This window comes from Chlorocebus sabaeus, chromosome 2, assembly GCF_047675955.1.
Source record: "Chlorocebus sabaeus isolate Y175 chromosome 2, mChlSab1.0.hap1, whole genome shotgun sequence".
In the NCBI taxonomy this organism is placed as follows: domain Eukaryota; kingdom Metazoa; phylum Chordata; class Mammalia; order Primates; family Cercopithecidae; genus Chlorocebus; species Chlorocebus sabaeus.
In genome coordinates this window covers 63,351,224-63,374,179 of record NC_132905.1, presented here as the reverse complement: position 1 = coordinate 63,374,179, position 22,956 = coordinate 63,351,224, and the positions used below count along the sequence as shown (strand labels likewise).

The 22,956-nt window shown below is 43.0% G+C and overlaps 1 protein-coding gene across 1 annotated transcript in view; it reads right to left on the bottom strand.

Moving 5' to 3' along the window:
• The window catches only part of TMC2 (transmembrane channel like 2), a 97,848-nt gene that overhangs the window by 17,169 nt on the left and 57,723 nt on the right, over positions 1-22,956 (bottom strand). Inside the window, exons 12-17 of the mRNA XM_073008974.1 lie at positions 14,575-14,754; positions 12,975-13,124; positions 11,976-12,104; positions 9,174-9,241; positions 8,074-8,313; positions 176-301 (exon numbers count right to left, since the gene is read on the bottom strand). Coding sequence (XP_072865075.1) covers positions 176-301; positions 8,074-8,313; positions 9,174-9,241; positions 11,976-12,104; positions 12,975-13,124; positions 14,575-14,754 — 893 coding nt within the window. The remainder of the gene's footprint in view (positions 1-175; positions 302-8,073; positions 8,314-9,173; positions 9,242-11,975; positions 12,105-12,974; positions 13,125-14,574; positions 14,755-22,956) is intronic.

The window sequence follows — 22,956 nt, the reverse complement described above, 5'->3', positions numbered from 1 at the left end:
TTGTCTCAAGTCCTCACCCCCTCCCCAATAAAATACTTGCACTTGAATCTTCATCATGGAGTCTGCTTCTGGGGAGTGCAGACTAAAAAGGCAAGATGAAAGGGACCTGCCAAGGAAGTTTCAAATTCAAGGAGAGGTTTTCACGGGGTGGAGCCATGGGTCCTGGCTAACTTACAACATCAGCAGGATGGCTGGGATGATCAGGCCTGGATTAGCGAGGAAAGCAAAGATCTTGCCCAGGAAGGTTGGGAAATCATTTTCAATGGTCTCTTGGAGGACGTCATACATTCTGTTTTTCCCACTGGAAAAAGGAGAGGACACATTATAACATGCTGCCAAGTGCCTGTGGCATTCACAACTGTATCCATGCCCCCTCAACCAGGTCCAGGACTGCTGCTTGCCACTGCTTTCCTGGAAGAACCAGAGCTCTGCTCCAAATGAACTGCAAGTAAAAAATTCCCCTTGAGGGGCTGCCATTCTGGCTAGGGTGACAGCTGGGTCGGCACATGGGTCACCAGCTTTCTATCCTAAGTGACTTACAACCTCTCGGTCTTCACTGGTCTTTTGTGTCTGACACCTTCCTCAGCCAGAAAAAAATGGTTTTTTTCTCATATACTCTAACTGGAGAAATTGCCTGTGTTTTAGCTACCAGACCAACATGGAGCTTCCTTTGGGCCTGGAAACAGTTCTGCAGAAGCTGATGTGCTGGACAACCTGAGTGTCTCTCAGAAATACCTAGAATTAACCTACAGATTTTAAGTCTAGGAGATATTGGATCACCTAGGACAGGCTCCTGGACAGTTCGCAACTGTAATTTTTATTTTCTTCAAATACCTAAGAACCATTATGCAGATTTACTTCTACAAATGCTGGCCGAGAGCCTCCTGGATGCTACTGGCTCTTGGTTGGTAATTTTGGTGCCAAGAGGTGGAATATGGAGTTTGAAATTCCTGGTTTAAATCCTTGCTCCCCCATTTATCACTTGTGAGACACGTGGACAATTTCTCTCTCTCTCTTTTTTTTTTTTTTTTTGAGATGGAGTCTCACTCTGTCACCCAGGCTGGAGTACAGTGGTGCAATTTCAGCTCACTGCAACCTCCACCTGCGGGTTCAAGCAATTCTCCTGCCTCAACCTCTCGACTAACTGGGATTACAGGTGAGCGCCACCACGTCCGCCTAGTTTTTTGAATTTTTAGTAGAGATGGTGTTTCACCATGTTGGCCAGGCTGATCTCGAACTTCTGACCTCAAATGATCCGCCCTCCTCGGCCTCCCAAAATGCTGGGATTACAGGTGTGAACCACCGTGCCCGGCCTGACAATTATTCTCTTTTTGCTTCATATCCTGCCCTGGTTCTTCCCACGAAAGCTGTGCTGTCTGATGTGTTAAAAATAAAAATTAAGATGAAGTAAAATTTAAAAATCAGTTTCTTAGTTACACATTTCAAGTGCTCAGTAGTCATATGATTAGTAGCTGCTCTGTTAGAAATGCAGATATGTAATGTTTTCATCATTATAGTACGTTCTGTTGGATGTACAATATCTGCAGAAGTTTAATACCTTTGGGCAAGATATTGAAAACTTCTCTGCCCCAGTTTCCTCATCTGTATAATGTAATATAATAATACTATAGTATAATATGGTATTTTAAGTATAATAATTGTATTTATCTCGGAAGATTGTTTAGAGGATATAGATGAGAATTGATACAAAACATTGAGTATGGTGCTGTTAAGTTATAAGTGCCCTTTGACATTTTGCAGCTAAACATTTTCTGTGTAAAGTATAGATGAGGAGTTGACCAACAATGGCTCCTGGACAAATTCAGCTTGTTACCTGTTTTCTTTTCTTTTCTTTTCTTTTCTTTCTTTTCTTTCTTTCTTTCTTTCTTTCTCTTTCTTTCTTTCTTTCTTTCTTTCTTTCTTTCTTTCTTTCTTTTCTTTCTTTCTTCTTTCTTTTTTCTTTCTTTCTTTCTTTCTTTCTTTCTTTCTTTCTTTCTTTCTCTTTCTTTCTTTTTCTTTCCTTTCTCTCTCTCTCTCTCTCTCTTTCTCTCTGTTCTCTCTTTCTCTCTTTCTTTCTTACAGAGTCTCTCTCTGTTGCCCAGGCTGGAGTGCAGTGGTGCAATTTCGGCTCACTGCAACCTCTGCCTCTGGGTTTCAAGCAATTCTCCTGTCTCAGCCACGGGAGTTTACACACAATGCCTGATGGATTACAGGCAGGCACCACTACACCTGGCTAATTTTTGTATTTTTAGTAGAGATGGGGTTTCGCCATGTTGGCCAGGCTGGTTTCGAACTCTTGACCTCAGGTGATCCACCTGCTTCGGCCTCTCAAAATGCTGGGATTACAGGTATGAGTCGCTGCACCTGATCTGTCACCTGTTTTCATATAGTCTGTGAGCTAAGAATCATTTTTACATTTTTAAGTAGTTGAAAACAAATCAAAATAGGAATACTATTTTGTGACATGTAAAAATGGATGTATAAAATTAAAATTTTAGTGTCTGTAAATAAAGTTTTATTGGAACACAGCTATACTCATTCATTTTTTGTGCTATAATGACAGGGAAGAGCAGTTGTCAGAGACCATTTATGGCCATCTCATTGCTTACAACAGTTGCGTACCACACTACAAATTGCAATGAGGCAGTTATAGCATGATGGCATTTCAAGTGCCAGGCACATGACTGTATCACAATGTTTAATTTATTATTATTTTTATTTCCAGTGCATACCCACCATGTAAAAATGAGAAAAGTTAAGTTTACATGTTAGGCTTTTATGTGACAGTTGAGTGTAGATTATTTTGTCATTGAATTAGATGGTGTATCAGATTCCAGTGCCTGCTGTTTGTCATACGGGTGACTTAAATTTAATAACTTACAGTTCTGGAGGCCAGAAGTCTGAAAGGGTTTCACTGGGTTGAAACCAACCTGGGGCAGGCATAGGATAACAGTTATAAACATTCCAATCCCAAAAAGGAGAAAATGGAAGGAAGAAAGAATCACCAATCTCAAGCAATTTTGAAATCCAGTCAGCCAAGCTCCATTAGGGTTTATTTATTTATGTATTTTTTGAGACTGAATTTTGCTCTGTTGCCCAGTCTGGAGTGCAGTGGCATGATTTCGGCTCACTGTAACCTCTGCCTCCAGGGTTCAGGTGATTCTCCTACCTCAGCCTCGCAAGTAGCTGGAATTATAGGCACCTGCCACCATGCCTGGCTAATTTTTCTATTTTTAGTAGAGATGGGGGTTTCTTCATGTTCAAAACCAACAGCATAGAATCTTTAAATCTTTGCCTGCTTCTATGGTCACATCACCTTCTATTTTTCTGCAGTCAAATCTCCCTGTCCCTCTTTTTTGTTGTTGTTGTTGTTGTTGAGATGGAGTCTTCCCCTGTTGCCCATTCTGGAGTATAGTGGCATCATCTCAGCTCACTGCAACCTCCAACTCCCGGGTTCAAGCAATTCTCCTGCCTCATCCTCCCTAGTAGTTGGGATTACAGGCATGCTCCACCACACCTGACTAATTTTTTGTATCTTTAGTAGAGGTGGGGTTTCACTGTGTTGGCCAGGCTGGTCTTGAACTCCTGACCTTGTGATCCGCCTGCCTCGGCCTCCCAAAGTGCTGGGATTACAGGCATAAGCCACGGCGCCCAGCTTCCCTCCTTCTTATAAGAACACTTGTGACTTAGGGCCCACCTGACTAATCCATGATGATATCCCCATCTCAAGATTCTAGAAACTAGAAAATGAGTTATTTACTCTCAAAAATAAAATGGTGGGACAGGCGTAGGATAAAAGTTGTAAACACTCCATTACCAAAAGGGAGCAAATGGGAGAAAGAAAGGAATCACCCGTTCCAAGCAATTTTGAAATCCAATCAGCCAAACTCTATTAAGTTTTAAAGTCCTGAAAATAATCCTCTGGGCTCCAGACTCTGCCCTGGTGTGCCACAGCTTTGCCCTCTAGGTTCACAGTTCTGCTCATGGAAGAATCCTTCTTCTTGAAGGATAGCACATGTTTCAGCTGAGTAAATTTTATCAGTCTGTTTCCTGCCACAGAATTCTGGGAGGCCAGTGGTCTGCCTTTATTTTGTCTTCCTTCTGCTTCTTTCAGTCCAAGTTGGCAGTGTTTCTGCTGATATAATATTCTCAAAAACCTTGTGAGTTTTTCATGTATGTCATGAGAATTTACTCTGTTAAACAAGAGAGGCCCCCATGATCTTTTCTGGATAATCCTATTTCTTTTTTTTTTTTTTTTTTTTTGAGATGGAGTCTCGCTCTGTCGCCCAGGCTCGAGTGCAGTGGCGTGATCTCAGCTCACTGCAAGCTCCATCTCTTGGGTTCACTCCATTCTCCTGCCTCAGCCTCCCGAGTAGCTGGGACTACAGGTGCCTGCCACCGTGCCTGGCTAATTTTTTGTATTTTTAGTAGAGACGGAGTTTCAGCGTGTTAGCCAGGATGGTCTTGATCTCCTGACCTCGTGATCCACCCGCCTCAGCTTCCCAAAGTGCAGGGATTACAGGCTTGAGCCACCACGCCCAGCCAGATAATCCTATTTCTATTCCTGACTTCTGATGTGATGGTTGAGGGGATCCATTAGTCACATGATTAGTCAGAGTTTTCTGTGTGAATGATATTCAGATCTTTTGATCCTTCAGAAACAGTAGTAAAAGGTTGTCCAGATTCACTCTTGGCTTTCTTTTTATAGCACATTCTCATGACAGTGAATCTAGTTTTAGCATATTTTGCAATCTAGATAAGGCTGAGAATTTCCAGAATCATCAAATCCTGGTACTTTCTTGTTTATCAGTTACTTACTCAATGTACCTCTTTCCTTGCACATTTTCTATAAGCAGCATGTAGAAACCAGGCTGTACCTTCAATACTTTGCTTGGGAATCTCTTCAGCTAAATACCCGAGTTCTTTTCCTTCTCTTCTCTTCTCTTCTCTTCTCTTCTCTTCTCTTCTCTTCTCTTCTCTCTTTTGAAGCAGAGCCTTGCTATGTTGCCCAGGCTGGAGTGCAGTGGTGCAATCATAGCTTATTGTAACTTCCACCTCCTGGGCTCAAGCAATCCTCCCACCTCAGCCTCCCAAGTTGCTGGGACTACAGGCACGTACCACCATACATGGCTAGCCACGTTCCTTTCTTATAAGTTCAGCTTTCCATACAACTGTAGGAGATGGTTCTTATCATAGTATAGTTGTCCCTGCTGACCTCCTACCCAGTGATAGATGGGAAACTGAGAAAAGGGGTGCTGGCATTTGCACCCAGGGCCCAGCCCTCCAAACCTTGCTTAGGAAGAAGCCAACAGAGGCTTCTTCCATGCAGTTTTCCCTTCAGCCTGGCATCTCAGGCTGCCTGCAGTCCAGCACATTCCTTCTGTTCTAGACTGATCCCCTCCTTCGGTGTGAACCCTGTTTTCCAGATCACACCCTGCTGGAATACTCCTGCTAACATCCCTGGGGTCCAACTATCACAGGTCTTTATCTAGGTAAGTTCCTTATGAACTGAGAAGGAGTAGATCAGCATTTCTCAAAGTGTGTTTGTGGGGGACATGAGTGACTTTATTTTACATGCTAATCTGCCTTGTAACTTCTAACTAACCCTGAGTCTGGGAGTGCCTCCCACATGTCTAGCAGATGTATAACTCTTTATGTAGGAACCCTTGTTCCCTGTAAGTTTCCTCCAAAACAACCCTGGATGCTGCTGCAGAAATCATAGGCTGTGATGTTCAGAGCCACCTATGCATTCCTTCCAGAGCACGCATACTTTCCCCAAGATATAAGCCCTGGGCCTGGGGGATTGAGGTGTGGAGATCTACTTGTCTTGCGGCTGCTTGCGACCATACTTCTGTCTGTAAGTTACCCCTAATAAATCACTCAAAGCAGACAAACTGCATTTGTCTCCTTCCTCCTTTGGATTCTAGGCTCTTTGGGCATTTAGGGGCTGTTTTGCATATACAACCCTTTCACGGAACAGTGTTTCTCCTCATTGGTAGGCAGGGTTGGGACTAGAGTGAGGCAGGTGAGGCCCTGAGTGCACAATTTAAGGAAGTAATGCCCTCAGGGTTGCTCATGTGCAGTGTAGGGCGTCATTCACCTGCCTCACCCTATTTCCAGCCCTGGATGAGTGATCCATGCAGACAGGGTTCTGTGGTCAATAAGGATGGAGACACTAGCTTACAGGTGTTACCTCATTACATGATTCTTCAGAGCCTTTAACAAAGGAGTGTGCATCGAGCATTTCTAAGTGAGATAATGGCAGACAGAAGGGGCAGTATGTCCCAAACTGCTTTAACTACAGAACCTCTCTTTATGGAGTCAGCAGAGGGCTTTGTTTTCAGAAGGTCATTCATTTGGAAAGAGAACAGTAGATACACATTATTTCTTGATCTACCTCCTTACATAACTATTTGTCCTTTTATACAATATCCAGTCTCCTAACTAGCTTGACTTATATCTTGAACCCTCAGGCCAATGCTCTAGAAAGCAGAGAGCTCAGTTGAGGTTGGGCAAGAGTCCACTGCAGCTGCTTCACATTTAAATGGCACGTGTAAGTGTATGGTAATTCATCCTCAGAATATCTACTGTTACTTATCCTGTGGTAAACTAATCCCAGGTAGTAAGTTATCCATGTGTTAAAAGGGTAGAACTGTGCTGTCGAATATGGTAGCCATTAGCCATGTGTGGTTATTTTAATTGAAATTAAAATAAGAATGAAATCTTGTCATGTAACAACATGGATGGAACAGGAAGTAATTATTGTTAAGTGAAATAAGCCAGGCACAGAAAGACAAATATTGCATGTTCTTACATGTGGGAGCTAAAAAAGTGGATCTCATGGAGGTAGAGAGTAGAATGAGGTGACCAGAGGCTGGGAAGGATAGAGAGGAGCGGAGATGAAGTACGGTTGGTTAACTGGTACAAATATACAGTTAGAGAGAGGGAAGAAGTCCCAGTGTTCCATAGCACAGCAGGGAGATGACAGTTTACAATAATTTATTGTGTGATTTCAAAGTTCCCAACACAAAGAAAAGATAAATGTTTAGGCCAGGTGCTGTGGCTCATGCCTGTAATCCTAGCACTTTGGGAGGCTGAGGCAAGTGTATTGTTTGAGGCCAGGAGTTTGAGACCAGTCTGGGCCACATGGTAAAACCCCGTCTCTACCAAAAATACAAAAATTAGTTGGGCATCATGGTGTGTGCCTGTAGTCCCAGCTACTTGGGAGGCAGAGGCACAAGAATCACTTGAACCTGAGAGGCGGAGGTTGCGGTAAGCTGAGATCGCACCACTGCACTCCAGCCTGGGTGACAGAGCGAGACTCGGTTAAAAAAAAATTTTTTAAAGATAATGTTTGATGTGACAGATATCCCAGTTACCCTGATTTGATCATTATACATTGTATATGCGTATCCAAATATCACATGTACCCCAAAATATGTACAACTATCAATTAAAAATTAATAAATAAATTAGAAAAATAAATACATGAGAAATTCATTTTCTCAGTTCCTTATTTCAATCATTCAACAGCCACAGGTGGCTGGTGGCTACTGTAATGAACAGCACAGGCCGGGCGTCGTGGCTGCCGCCTGTAATCCCAGCACTTTGGGAGGCCGAGGCAGGTAGATCACGAGGTCAGGAGATCGAGACCATTCTGGTTAAGACGGTGAAACCCCATCTCTACTAAAACTACAAAAAAATTAGCCAGGCATGGTGGTGGGCGCCTGTAGTCCCAGCTACTCAGGAGGCTGAGGCAGGAGAATGCCGTGAACCTGGGAGGCGGGGCTTGCAGTGAGCTGAGCTGAGATCGTGCCCCTGCACTCCAGCCTGGGTGACAGAGTGAGACTCCGTCTCAAAAAAAAAAAAAAAAAGAAATGAATAGCACAGACACAGAACAACAGAACATTTCCATCCTGGCAGAAAACGCTCTTGCATAACATCGATGATTCACTCAAAGCTCCATGGCCTTTTACAAGCTGGCATGAAACCAGAACTGGAATTCTGGGCCAAGGCCCTCTGAGCAGACTGCCTCAGGAGGAGAGGTGCTCCTGGGCAACTGAGACTCTGCACCTGAACGGCCCGCAGTCAAAGGAGGGTGGGAGGGACATGATGGTGTAGGCCACTGGCAGGAGGCTGAGGAAGAGCACCAGCAGCAGGAGGCCCATGTAGAAGTTGTTGGATCGGGAGGCTTTGAACACGCGTTCATGGGGTACGTTGCTGCTCATCACTGCCCAACACTGGAAGTACATGGAGGTCAGCAGGCGCAGCACGTTAATGCCCACCAGGCCTGGAGCATAGAAGGAGCCCATCCTGGAAGGGCAGAAACCGAACACCTGATTGGCTGGACAGCAGGGAAGGCAAGGGAAAGGTGATAGAAGGAAATGCGACGGATGGGTTAGGGGCATGAGGCTCAGCTGCTTTCCTGGCAAGTCCCCAGGTAAGGGACCTCCCATTTAACCAGAATATTGATCATCAAGCCAGAACCATGTAGTCCTCAGGAGAGGGAGGCACTCCGAGCATTCCTGGCTTACGTTCTGGCCAGGATTTTACCACTGCTTCACCCCCAGGCATCTAGCAAATTATACTGTCTCTTGCCTGTTTCTCCTTGGTTTCCATAAAACAGCATTGCTGCTCAGAAGAGTATTTGAAGTCCTTCAATTAAGAGAATTGGACAGTGGCTTGCAGCAAGCCCTTGGCACCTTGAAAGTCTTTACCTAAAGTTATGTACCTCCTCAAACTCGCTTTTCAAAGGAGGGAGTTCCGTAGTTCATTTACCTTCCACCTTCTCTTCTTTTCTCTCTCCCTCCTTCTTTGTTTTCCTTTCCTCGTCTCTTCTTTACTCCTTCCTTTTCCCTTTCCTTTGTCTTCTTTCCTTCCTCTCTTTTTCTTACCTCTTCTCCTCCTTCTCTCCTGCCTTCCTTTCTTTTCCTTTTCTCCCCTACCCCCCCCGTCTCTCCCTTTCTCTCTACTTCTATGGTAGCATATGGGTGGGCCAGAAACTGTCCTGCTTCTCATCTAGTCCTGCTCTGGATTTTTCATGTGAAAGAGGGGAGTTCAGAGAGGCAAGATGACTTATCCAGCCTCTTCCAACTAGTTAAGTTGCAAAGTCTTGGACTCCGGTTTTTTGACTCCTTGGATGAGGCGATCACCAGATGAAATGGATAACTCACCAGATCATTCCTTGGTTGAAGATTAAACCCAGCACATTTCCACTAATATCAAACTCAGCATATGAAGGCTAGAGAGGGAGGGAGGGAGAGAGAGAGAGAAAAAAAAGAAAGCATGTTGGATGAATTCAGCCAAACCCTACTACTAACCAACTGGCCAAGCCAAGGCCATTCCATCCCAAAGAGCTTGCTCTGGTAACTAGAGAAGAACCTTAGATTTAGCACTCTGTTTCTTTAATATGTTTTCAACTTTTAACGAAAAAATTTGACATTCTCAAAGCTGAAACTTTTAAAATGCCTGTTTCAGTTAAAAAAAAAAAAGTGAGAGTTTCTATCTTTCAGGACTTGCAGGCTGACAGTGTGTTCTTGGGAAGACCCTTGCCTCTAAGAGAACATTTTATCATGTTTTAATCGGAAACATACCTTGAAATTATAATCAAGGAGAAATCTAATAAATAATGAAATGCAAATAATTAAATGAGGAGTCAAAAGAAAAGAAAGCTTAAAATCAAACAAAAACCAAATCATCCTTCCAACTCTTCTTTCTCCTTATCTTCTTCCTCCAGTCTGAGAGCAGTTCATGGAAAGGAAAGTGCCCAGCTTGGTTCACATTTTCAGCCTAACTGATTTTCAGTTTTCGTGATTTGTCCAATATTTGAAAGAACATAAAATCTGTGAGCACTGAGGATATGAGGGTCCCATGAAGTATGCTAAAGCCCACATCCCAATTCGTCTTCCAGAAATGGAGATAAAAGGAAATGAGAACACAAGAAGGAGAGATGGGAAGTTAGGAAAGAGACAAAGGAAGGGCCAGCACGCATGGATGGAAGGACGAAACATGCATACGCTAAATCCATGGGGGTGAAGTCTTGGATATTTATTTATTGAGATGGAGTCTCACTCTGTCACTCAGGCTGGAGTGCAGTGGCACGATCTCGGCTCACTGCAACCTCTGCCTCCTGGTTCAAGTGATTACGGGGTTTCACCATGCTGGCCAGGCTGGTCTTGAATTCCTGACCTCAAGTGATCCACCTGCCTCAGCCTCCCAAAGTGCTGGGACTACAGGTGTGAGCCACTGCACCCGGACCCAAAATTTTAATTTTAATATTTTAAAATGTTAAAAAAACACTTGTCTACTGGGTTTCATGTCCTGCTTAGACAAATCATCCTTGCTTCAAGATTCTAAGTTTGTACATGCTTTCTTTTAGAAACTTATATTTTCATTTTTTTGATGTTTAAGACTTTGATTCACCTACAGTTAATCTAGGTGAGATGAATGAGGGATATAGTCTCCCACATTTTTATATAATTTATATATTTTTAAATAAAATCCTTTCGCTCCAGTGCATTTGAAAGTCTCCCTTTATCATAAACTAAAGGCCTATATAGATAGTATCTATTTCTGGACTTTCTATTCTGTTCCATTGACATGTTGGTCTATTTTCTAGTACCAGTTTTGGTTATTATAGCTTTATCATATGTTTTAGTATTATGGTAAGTCTAGTTCCTTTTAGTCTTCTTTTTATTTTTTTCTTTATTTTTTGAGACAGGGCCTCACTCTGTTGCCCAGGCTGGAATGCAGTGGTGTGATCAAGGGATCAAGGGATCAAGGGATCCTCCTGCCTTAGCCTCCCGAGTACCTGGGACTACAGGCATGCACCACCACACCCAGCTACTTTTTTAATTTTTTGTAGAGATAGGGTCTTGCTAGATTGCCCAGGCTGGTCTTGAACTCCTGGACTCAAGCAGTTCTCCTGCTTTGGCCTCCCAAAGTGCTAGGATTACAGGTGTGAGCCACCATACCTGGCCTTATTCTTCTTTTTAAATATTTTTTCTGGATATTCTCACATGCTTATTTTTCAAATTAACTTTAGTATTATTTGGAAATCGTGGTGATCTTACAAACAAATTTAAGAACAATGACCTCTTAGTAATATTGTGTCTTTCTATCAAAGATGTCATCCTCTTTGAGCACAAAGTTCTTTCATCTTTGTTCTCAGACAAGATTATGAAGCTTTCCTGGCTGCTGAGGAGCTCAGCAGACTTGTTTATAACTGAGACTGATGACTGAAAGAAAAAAAAAAGTGACAGAAACCTGTACTGGGGCCCTTACCTGGGCCAGGCCAGGATGAGGGCTACACAGGTCAACATCCTATGGAGCCTCTCACCAGGAGCTCAGGTAAGAGATAGGTAACTTACATGCACACCAGTGACTACAGGCTGGGCCAGTGAGGTGTCGTGGAAGAGACACGTCCAGCACAGGTGTCTGAGCCAGAGGTTCTGCCAGAGCATAGAAGGCCACTACTGAGAGGAAATGACACACATTTACCAGGTAGGTGGAGAAGAGGGCTATAAGGGAATACGAGTCAAAGGAGGTTTCTCAAAGCATCATACAGAAGACAGGACTGGTGGTTATTGCATTCTTGCAATGGACTTCCCAAAATATTCGCCTCCACTGTCAGATTTCAGCCTCCCTAGTGAGAGTTGAGGCTGCTCAGGTGCAATTCCCTATCAACCATTGACTCAGTACTGGAGCGTGTGGTCCACTTTCCCCTAGACCAGATGCCTCCATTTCCTAGAATAGAAGGTCACATTGTTCACTACATTGGGAAAAAGCAGTTTCCCCTATGAAGGCAGATAAGACCCTTAAAGGCAAAACAAATTAAACACTTTACTACTCCACAAAGCAGAGACTGGCATTAAGCCTCCAAAGAAATGAAATGCCCAAGAATGCATCTTGTTATAAGTATCAAAGAGGATGGTTGAAATTCCTTTGAGCAGAATGTCCATGAAGTGGTGACCTACAAATCCAGCCTCCAAGTCCCAGCACCAGCAGTAGTTCATGAACCGCACAAAACAAGCCCGTAGGAAGTCCCCCAGCAGGATGGTGATGTACGTTACCAGCATGTCGGACACTGTCAGCCTCATGAATTCCTGCAGAGAAACATAGGAAGAAGGGGTGGTTGGAGACCTTGCCCACTTCTTCCACCCTCCCTGAGAGTTCGTTGAGAGTCTCATAAACTCTCTCCCACCCACCTGACTTTCTCTCTGTGACCCTCTGATTCTTTGTTGTGAAGAGAGGCGACCCCTGGCTCTGGAAAATGCTTAATTTAGGTCCCAACACAACAGATTACCAATTGTATGGCTTTGGAATAATCTCTGAACCTCTTGAAGCTGATACTGATATCATTCTCAATCTGATATTGATACCAACAAATTACTAAGTTGGGAAACTTAGTAATTATGTATATAAATTGCCTGTTAAATTGGCTATGCCCAATGCATTGTAGTCAGCATCACTAGGACCCGAAGGCCTTGCTTCCCCACTTATTCTGAAGTGCCAGCTGCCCCCACTAAGACTAAATGTGACCATCAGTCACTGGGGACAATGCCTAGCTTTTTTCACCTCCTGCTAGTCGGATTTCTCTCTCTCTCTCTCTCTTTTTGATATATAGAGAAAATAAAACAGGTTTTGCACAGAGGCACATAGAAGAAGGACCAAAAACTGAAGGACAAAGCTTTCTCTGCATTTGTAGAATAGACATAATTTACTATTTTTCTGGAAAAATTGAAAATATCTACCAGACACCATCACAACCTTTGAGATACCAAAGAGATTTGGAGTTCCTGGGGGGCACAGAATCTGCTTTGGTAATTTTATTTCTTCCAAGATGATTATGAAATGTTTGCTGGATGAACAGCTGGTAAGTTTTCAGGTTTATTCTGCAAATGGAAACATCAAGGAGGCAATAACAAAGAACCAAGAACAGGGGTCACCTTTTCAGAGAGAGCATGACTACTCACAATGCCCACAGCTGTCTCCCAGCAAGAACCCCGGGGCACATCTGCAGGGTGCAGTGGTGGTCGGGGGACACTCTCATTCCAACCAGAAGAGTTATAATAGTTAAACAGAGTCCAGTGAGTGATGTTCTTTATTGTCTCTTCATTAGCAAGCTAGAACAGAAGATGGAGGTGTGGGGTAGGAAGGAGCCAGGGATGGTCCAACTGTTTCTATAAGAACAATGAAAGCAAGCAAATGCCACAACCCTACCATTTGGGTCTTTCCCATGAAGGTATCTTCTACTCTAAGTCACTATCTGTCTGTCCATCCATCCATTTGTCTGTTCATCCATTCAACCATCCATCCATCCATCCATCCATCCAAGCATTCATCCATCCATTCATGTATTCATCCAGTCATTCATTATTCTCTTGAAAATAATTTATTCAGGGTTTCTTCTGTGCATATAAAGTAGTGGTGATACAGAGTGACCAAGAGAGATGGAGCTGTGCTCAGAAAGGTTAGAGTCTAGTAAATGACGGAGATGAACAGGCAATTACAGAACAGAGCGATACGAGCTGTGGGAAATTATCTCTGGGAGAAGGAGCATCCACATCACACAGTGGGGGCCACAAAAGACTTCCTGGAGGTGGTGACATCTGGGCCAAAACCTCAAGGAGGATTAGTCAACCAATCAAACATGAGGAGAGGGGTAGAGAGAGAGGCAAGAGAGAATTTTGCCCTGTGGCAGAAATGTGAGGCTCAGGAGAGTAGAGCAGTCTCCTGGGGAGGAGGGAAGCCAGAGATGAGCCGGGAGGGGAGGTTAGGGCCAGATTCAGTCACTTCCATGCTTAGAACAATTTTCTGTTAGCATCAGGAAAAAGTTCCTACAACTCAATAATAAGGAGGGAAGAGATGGAGAAGAGGGGCATCAGCATCATCAGGCCCTCCCTTGCTCTATTTTTTTCCACTCTTCTGCTCCACTCCATTGTTCAGCCATCATCTAGTTCCCTGTTGACCCAGCTGTTCCCTCTGCCTTTTTCAATGTCTGCTAAGGTTCCCAGGGTGTGGGATCTGGAGCTTCTCCTGTGCGCTGCCATGCTGCCCTGGGCTTACCCCTACTGATGCACATCTCACAGAGTGCTGTAATGAAGTCTGTCTCCTGGCCCAGAGTGTGAACACACTTGGGACAGGACTGTGTCTTCCTGTCTGCTCTACCCCAGGGACTGCCATTGTGGGTGCTCCATAATTGTGTGGTGAGCACTGATGAATGGTTAAGTCATGACATAGCACCTTAGAGGACAATTACTTGGCTGTTAATCATTTATGGCAGCTCTGAAACAGTGTGGAAAAGGCTGAAGATAAAATATTAAGGTATCAAATGACATGTATATGGTATGAAAAAATACAACCAGAGAAGAAGACAGTAAAAAAAAATAGGAAAAGGTTGACAATGGCCATCTTTGGGTCATAGATTCTGAGGAGTTTTTTTTTTATTTTATTTTTCTGAATTTACATTTATTTAATTAATATGAATTATACATAATGAAATTATTATATTAAAAAAGAAAATACTATGGGCACCAGGAATTGCAGTGGGGTGGAGGGCGTTGTGGTTTTTACCTTGAGGTGGACATCATCCATCAGGGCCAAGAGAAACGTGTAGAGGTTCCCCAGGAAGAGTGCAAAGATGCGTCCCAGCTGCCACTTCAGTCCAGTGCGTGGATGGTAATTCTCTAGGAGAGCGATGGTTTCAAACAGAGGGGGACAAAACATTCCAAGCAGGGACATCACGATCTCTACCTGAGGAATCAGGAAAGCCTAGGTTGGATCATCAACATTATACTTGTTTGGCCGCCATCCCTGCACTCCCATGGCCATCGATCTCCACTTCTCTGCTGCCCTCTCCGCTGCCCCTGGAGATGCCCTGGGGTCTATATAGCTTGCAGTGTGACCCTGGCAAAGGCATCAACATGCCCTGAGCAGTCGGCCTGTGCTTGCATATCATAATTGCTGTGTGATCAGATGCTATCATGGTTTTTGTTATTAGTATTGATGAAAATAACACTTTCTGACCAGGCTCGGTGGCTCACGCCTGTAATCCCAGCACTTTGGGAGACTGAGGCAGGTGGATCACGAGGTCAATAGATTGAGAGCATCCTGGCTAACATGGTAAAACCCCATCTCTTACTAAAGATACAAAACTTAGCCAGGCATGGTGGCAGGTGCCTGTAGTCCCAGCTACTCGGAAGGCTGAGGCTTAACAATCGCTTGAACCTGGGAGGTGGAGGTTGCAGGGAGCCGAGATCGTGCCACTGCACTCCAGCCTGGGCGACAGAGTGAGACTCTGTCTCAAAATAAACAAACAAGCAAACAAACAAACCAAAATAGAGAGAGTGTGCATTTGGAGTCAGCTCTCTGGGTTTAAGCCCCAGCTCTAACACTTGCTGTCTTTGTAACTTAGGAAAAGTTACATCACTTCTCTGTCCTTCTTGTTTCTTCATGGGTAAAATTGTGATGACAGTCCTTGTGGTGAGAATCAGAAGAGATAATATATGTAAATCTACTATCCCAGAGCATGGTAAGCATCAAGCACTCAATTTTGGCTCCAGTTTTGGGAGAATACCGACTCATATGACTGAATCTGACCACAATGGGACATCTCTCTGCAATTAAAACTGCTCACCCGGCTGGGCGCGGTGGCTCACGCCTGTAATCCCAGCACTTTGGGAGGCCAAGGCAGGTGGATCATGAGGTCAGGAGATAGCCAGGAGATTCTGGTTAACATGGTGCAACCCCATCTGTAGTAAAAATACAAAAAATTAGCTGGGCGTGGTGGCACGCACCTGTAATCCCAGCTACTCAGGAGGCTGAGGCAGGAGAATTGCTTGAACCCAGGAGGCGGAGACTACAGTGAGGTGAGATCATGCCACTGCACTCCAGCCTGGGCGGCAGAGCAAGACTCCATCTCAAAAAAACAAAAACAAAAACAAAAAACAAACAAAAAATAACTGCTCACCCAGTGGAAAGTAAATCCCTGAACTGTTGACCAAATTGGAAGTTGGTCAGCTCTTCTAGGCTTGTCCTGACTCTCCCACTCTCTCTCACACCAACCCTTGGCTTGGTTTCTCATCATCTCCATACCTGTCCATATAGTTCTTACCTGGAGAGCCATCACTGCCCCATATCTACCACTGCCCTTCGTTACATCTTTGTGTAATGCTCAGCCTAATTCCCTTCTCTGCCACAAAATTCCACTACCTCTTCAGTTCTCATGGACAGTTCCATCTGTAACCTAAAACATCTTATTTGATCATGGTATTCCTGCCTACTGTTGTTTGTGCTTTGGTTTATTCTTGTCAAGCCTGCATCCTAAGGAAACTGCAATCCTCTTAAGAGTAGAATTCATCTTGGGCATCTTTTGAGTCCTTCTCACAGCTCAGTGACCCAGTGAGGCTTTGTGGAAGGGACATTTTCCCCTTCTTACTCTATTCCTCAGTTCTCCCATCCTACAGAGGGGCCCCCAAAGTCCCTGTCTTTCCATATCTTAAACCCATCCTGACCAGGTCAGGAGCTACATTGGGGCCTCTAATCCACTGTTGGGAGTGCCTGAGTTGATGTCCAGCTGCACTGATCCAGAGTAGGTTAGAGGTAAGTTTAGGCAATCAGGAATGAGGCCCCAGAGAGAGACTCAGAGCCAGACAGGTACTGGGTCCTAATCCTGACTCCGTTGCTAGTAAGTGTGTGTCTTAAATTTTCTGGTCCTCAGATATTTATGCAAAAACTAGGACTAAGGATGCCTATCCTGCCGTGGTGCTATGAGGCATAAATAATGCATATAGAGGTCTATTGTAGGTATTCAGTTAATAGTTATCTCCTTTGTCTTTCCTCCATCTCTCATTTATTAAGCACTTACTATGTGTGAGTCACTGTGCCAAATTCTAAAGATGCAACAAAGAATAAAAAGTCATACACACTCTGCCCACAAGGACTTAAAGTAGATGTAAATAATTCCATAATGAGTTAATCATTACATAATCATTACAACGGTAAAAATGCTGCAAAGGGTAAGTACATTAAGTATATAATAGAAATAAGGATATAACATTTAAACTCATACCTGAAATTATTCAAGAGAGATGAGAGTGTGTGAGAGAAAGCATCTCAGCAGAACAGAGACCAATGTCGCTGCAGTTTAGTGAAGATGGGAAGAGTGACTAAAGGTACAATTGGTGGCTAGGTGTGGTGGGTCATGCCTGTAATCCCAGCACTTTGGGAAGCTGAGGCAGGTGGATCACCTGGGGTCAGGAGTTTGAGACCAGCCTGGCCAACATGGCAAAACCTTGTCTCTACTAAAAATATAAAAATTAGCCAGGTATGGTGGTGCGTGCCTATAGTCCCAGCTACTTGGGAGGCTGAGGCAAGAGAATCACTTGAACTCAGGAGGTGGAGGTTGCAGTGAACTGAAATTGTGTCACTGCATTCCAGCCTGGATGACAGAGCATGACTTCATCTCAATAATAATAATAAAGAAAAATAAAGGTACAACTGGGAAGGTAAGTCAGGGAAAGCCATCTAGGACTTTTTCCTAAGAGAAAATGATGGTTTTCATGATGAATGCATCTTCATACTAAAAATAATAACTTGGAGTTCTGGGAAGATAATGATAGCCACAACATGATTTTTGAATCTCCCTGAATTCTCATGTAAAACTGGATGAAGCAATTAAATAATAAAAGAAAAATCACATAGACATCAAAGTTAGATGTCCTAATGAATCCTTAAATACAAGTGGTTACAATACAATACAAATTACCAACAGCCACAAGTTCTTACAGAGTTCATGTTTGGATGAGAGAAGGCCAAGAGAAACAGTGGGGTGTCCAGTGAATTTGAGAACAGGAGGATGTCAAAATGGCTAATAGGTACTCAATGAAAAGCATAGTGGAACAATCAGAGAACAGCAGCTGAAACTGTGAGGAACTCTGCTCAGTCCGATAATAGGTGAGTACAAGGTCATTCTTGGTTAATCTGGAGATGAGCTAAAACAGCCTGGGCCTCTTGAACTTTTGAAATTGATCAGTCAAGCTCCCTAATAGGACAGGGAACAACATGAAGGAGACTATTCTGAGAACAGAATTGAAATTAAGCAGACAGGGGGAATATAGAGAAAGGAATGGGAAGGTCTAGATAAAAAGTAGAAAAGGGATGAGAGGCAGGAGCTCACAGAAAGCAAGCCACCATATATTTTGAAGACTTCACAAAAAACAGTGGAAGAGAGAGCTCTGTTAAATTAGGAAAGTTTTCCTGAACCATGGCTCACTAAAACTTCAGCAAAACTAATTTTATATGAAAATGAACAGCAGAAAAGTTTTTTTCTAGGTCAAATCCCATACAAAGTTATTACAAGGAAAAGAGAACAAGAAGTAGGTTAAAATCCTTTCAGATAATGAAAATGCACCAAAAAGTAAGTTATGCAAAACAGTTAAAAAAATTATAATCAGTATTCAAAAACAGAAGACTGAAAGATGTTAAGAAAATACAGGTCACAAAACAATATAAATAAAAATTAGAAAAACCCAGAATACTGGTAACAGAATACTGCAACAAAAAAAAAAAAAAAAAAAAAAATTAAGGGAAAACTATATTAAAATTGAAGAATACCTAAGAGAATCACAATTAAAAAACATAATGATAATTACAAGAAAAAGATAAAAAGGGGGAGAATTTTAAAAGTAAAAAATATATGAAGAAAGAAGTTAATAGGATTTGAAAGAAAATAAGATGTATTGAAGAGAGACAAAGAAGATTCAACACAGGTATAATAGGAGGTCCTGAAGAAGAAAACCCAAACATGGGAACAGAACAAATTAAAACAACTGTAATTCAATAAATCTTCCTTTAAATGAAAAACAAGATTTGAATCTGCCTAACATTTAAAAAAACTTTGGGGTCTGGTACAGTGGCTCACACCTGTAATCTCAGCACTTTGGGAGGTGGGGTGGGCAGATCATTTGAGGTCAGGAGATCGAGACCAGCCTGGCCAATAGGGTGAAACCCCATCACTACTAAAAATACAAAAATTAGCCAGGCATGGTGGCATGCACCTGTAATCCCAGCTACTCAGGAGGCTGAGGCAAGAGAATTGTTTGAATCCAGGAGGTGGAGATTGCAGTGAGCCAAGATCATGCCACTGCACTCCAGCCTGGGCGACAGAGTGAGACTTCATCTCAAAAAAAAAAAAAAAAAGAGAGAGAACACATTGTGTATCCGAGAATATCAAACCAGAATGACCAACACCAAGACGCATTCTTAAGTAAAGTTAATGGACTTTAAAGAAAAAGGAAAATAAATCTTGGCATGTAGGTAAAAGGAGCAAGTCTATCATTTTGCCTTATTTTCTTGTATACCAGATAACCTATAACTTCTTTCTGGTCATTGACCTTTAATAATTATTTATGGAGTTCTTTGAGGCCTAGATATGTACATGCTGAATTAGAGAGGCTCTAAGCTTGGTTCTGCCAGGTGCCTGGTACACTACCATCTACAACGCTTCAAACCAAAGTCGAGGGCTGAGAGCCCCAGATATAAGTCTGCTCAGTGGAAGGTCTGAGACCATAGGCTCTGGGGACAGCACCTTTTCCTTCTCTTTTCCACTTCCAGCCTAAACAGGAAGCTGCCCCCTCAGTAGTTACTGGAGGTACGAGGAGGGTCAGATCAGGTTCACCCAAACCTTGAATGCCTTAACTCCTGGGAGAGAGGTGGTGAGGTCAACTTAGGGAGATTTTCCCCTTCTCCTAATATGGAAAAGTCCTGGTTTGGAAACTTTGTCTCTTTGGACTTTATGGACTAAATCGTGTCTCCTCCTCCCCCTCCCACAAATTTGTATCTTGAAGCTGTAACTCTCAATGTGACTATTTGGAGATGGGGCCTTTAAGGAGGTAATTAAGGTTAAGTGAGGTCACAAGGGTGGGACCTAATCCAATAAGACTGGTGTTCTTCTAAGAAGAGGAAAAGACACCAGACATCTCTCTCTGTCTCCGTGCACATGCACAGAAGAAAGGTCACAGAAGGACACCGGGAGAAGACAGCCTCTGCAAGCCTCAGGAGAAAGCAAATCTGCCAACTCCTTGATCTCGGACTTCCGGCCTCCAGAACGGTGAGCAAATACATTTCTGTTGTTTAAGCTACTCAGTCTGTGGTGCTTTGTTGTGGCAGCCTATATGTTTTTTGTTCTATACTCTCAACACTTTACTTCCAGGACACTTCTGACACCAAATGTGTCAGACACATTTGACACTTCTGACACCACATTTTTCCCCATACCAACCAATTTTCTGATACCAGCTGGGTAGCGTAAAATTCAATTCAATTAGGACACTAACCAGAGTGAGCACAGACTCCACAGGTGAAGGGCTCAATCCCACAAGGCTGCCCCCACTTTGGATGCCAATCACAAGTATTAGGTCGCCAGGTTACTGGCAACTTCTGTCTGATTTGGCTATAAAGCAGAGATTCTCACAACCCCTTTCTTGGGTTTGGTCATTTGCTAGAGTGAGCAAATCATTCAGGAAAACAATTTAATTACTAGATTATCTGTTTATCTCAAAGGATATAACTCAGGAATGGCCAAGTGGAAGAGATCCGTAGGATAAGGTATGGGCAAGGTGCTTGGAGCTTCCAGACCCTCTGGGCTTGCCACACTCCACGTGTTCAGCAACCCATAAGCTCTTCAAACACTGCCCTTTGGGTTTTTATGGAGGCATCATTATGTAGTCATGATTGATTAAATCAGTGGCCATTGGTGATCAACTCTACCTCAGCCCCTCTCCCCTCCCTGGAGGTGAGGGGATACAGCTGAAAGTTCCAATTTTCTAATCACTGGTTCCCCTGGCAGCCAGCCCACATGCAGAGATTATCCAGGAGCTTCCAGCCACCAGTCATCTTACTGGCATACACAAAAACACTGATCACTCTAGAGATTCCAAGGGTTTTAGGGGCTGTGTGCCAGAAACTGGGAGCAGACCAATATATAATAAGAAATGTGTAATAATATCACAGTCCTAGCAAACTGATATGTCATAATTTGTGATCCTAATGTCTCAAAATGGAGTCAGTCATGTCAAAAAGCATTAAGCCCATAGTGAAGTTGTTCCACCCCCTCTCAAAGTGATAAGCATGTATATAATGAACTGAGGTGATAAGTGAACACCTGCTGCTGCCTGGTATTTCCTGAAATGAACTGATAGAGAATGAAAGGTTGGCTGAGATAAAGAGAACAGACCCATCTGGGAGGATCATAAAAGCAGCCAGGACCTGGCCTTGTTCAAAAAGCCTTTGGAGGCTCTGCCCATGAGAACTCTGGAACCTTCTCCTGATTTTAGCAGCGGCTGCTGGAAGCCCTGCAAGAGAGAAACAGCGATGCCTGCTTCTGCTGGCCAGTGCCTGAATGACTTCTGGATCCACTCGGCTCATCTGTTGATGTGTTGGTCTCCGGAGCCATCGTTGTGGTTTGTTACCTCCCTTTTATTACTGCCTGTGTGTTGAATATTAGTCGAGTGACTGATGGGGTATGAAGGCCTCGAAATAAATTGGGAATTCGAGAACTGCTAATTGGCTATTGTGAAACTTCCCACCTTAGGACAGAGTCACCACATCAAGGCTGCAGGAACCTAATTAAACCAACACAGGCTAAGACACTGGCCCTAGTGGGATGGAACTAGAGCACAGGAACAAGTGTTTGAAAAGTCAGCATTTGCCTTCAGAGCATAAGAGACTTGGCACTGATACTCCCCTTATATTTCTGGTCACGGGCTTTCACTTAAAATTGGTCTTGGGAGTCTCTCACTGTGCTTTCAGATCCTCAGTGTTTTCAAGGTATGCTTTTTCTTTAAACCAGCATTTTTAGTGCTTTTAATTGGTTACTTGATCCAAATAACCTAGGCCACCCTTAGCAGAAACCACCAGCCCCATTCTTTTATTTTAAACCTTTTTGTGTCCCGATGTTTTAGATGAGTTAATTATAAATAGCACATAGCTTTAACAGTTTTTGATCTAATTATTATTGTCTTCAAACTGTAGCATCAAATCCATTTACATCTGTTAGAATCACTGATATATTTAGATTTAAATCTGATTTTGTGCTTTATATTTGTCCTATCAATTCCATATTTCCTTTTTTATATCCTTTCTTGCTTTGTTGGGAGAAGATAGGCTGTCTTCTTTTTTTAAAATTGCAGTTTGAATGCAAGATAAACTCTTTCTTATTATTAATTTATCTAGCTCATGATTCTGTGGGGCAGCATTTTTTTTTTTAACTGGACTTAACTGGGTGGTTCTTTTGTTAGCCTTACCTGCTGATAGCTGATGGCTCCATTCAAATATCTGGTGGTTTACTGGCTATTGGCCAGGGTGGGGAGATGGACCATGTGTCATTCAGGAGGCTAGCCAGAGATTATTCACATGATGGAGGTGTGAGGGTTTCCAAAAGCAATAAAAGAGCAAGTCTCAATACACAAGCACTTTTCAAATCTCTGCACGTTTCATGGTTGCTATTGTTGCATTGGCTAAACCAACTCACATGACCAAGCTAAGGTGGATTCAAAAGATGGGGGACACAGATGCCACCTCTTCATGAATGTGCAAAGGAAAGCAAAGGGATGTGCATAAAATGACAGGACAAATTTGTAGCCATTTTCACAAATGACCACAGATTTCAAATTCCCAAAAGAGGTTTATGGATTCTATGTTATCACAATAAAACCTTAATGCATTTTATTGTGGAGCTTGATGAGAAAACTCACTCTATCAGATATTAAGACATAGTGTAAATGCATAGTATATCAGTTTCTTATTTGTGCAGGAATAGACAAATAGGAATAGAAAAGAGAGCCCAGAATCACACCAATGCATTAATAAGCACTTGATTTACGACGTAAGGAACTGCAAAGCTGTGAGGAAAGGATCACCTCGTTAATAATTGGTGTTGCACAGTTGGCTATCCAG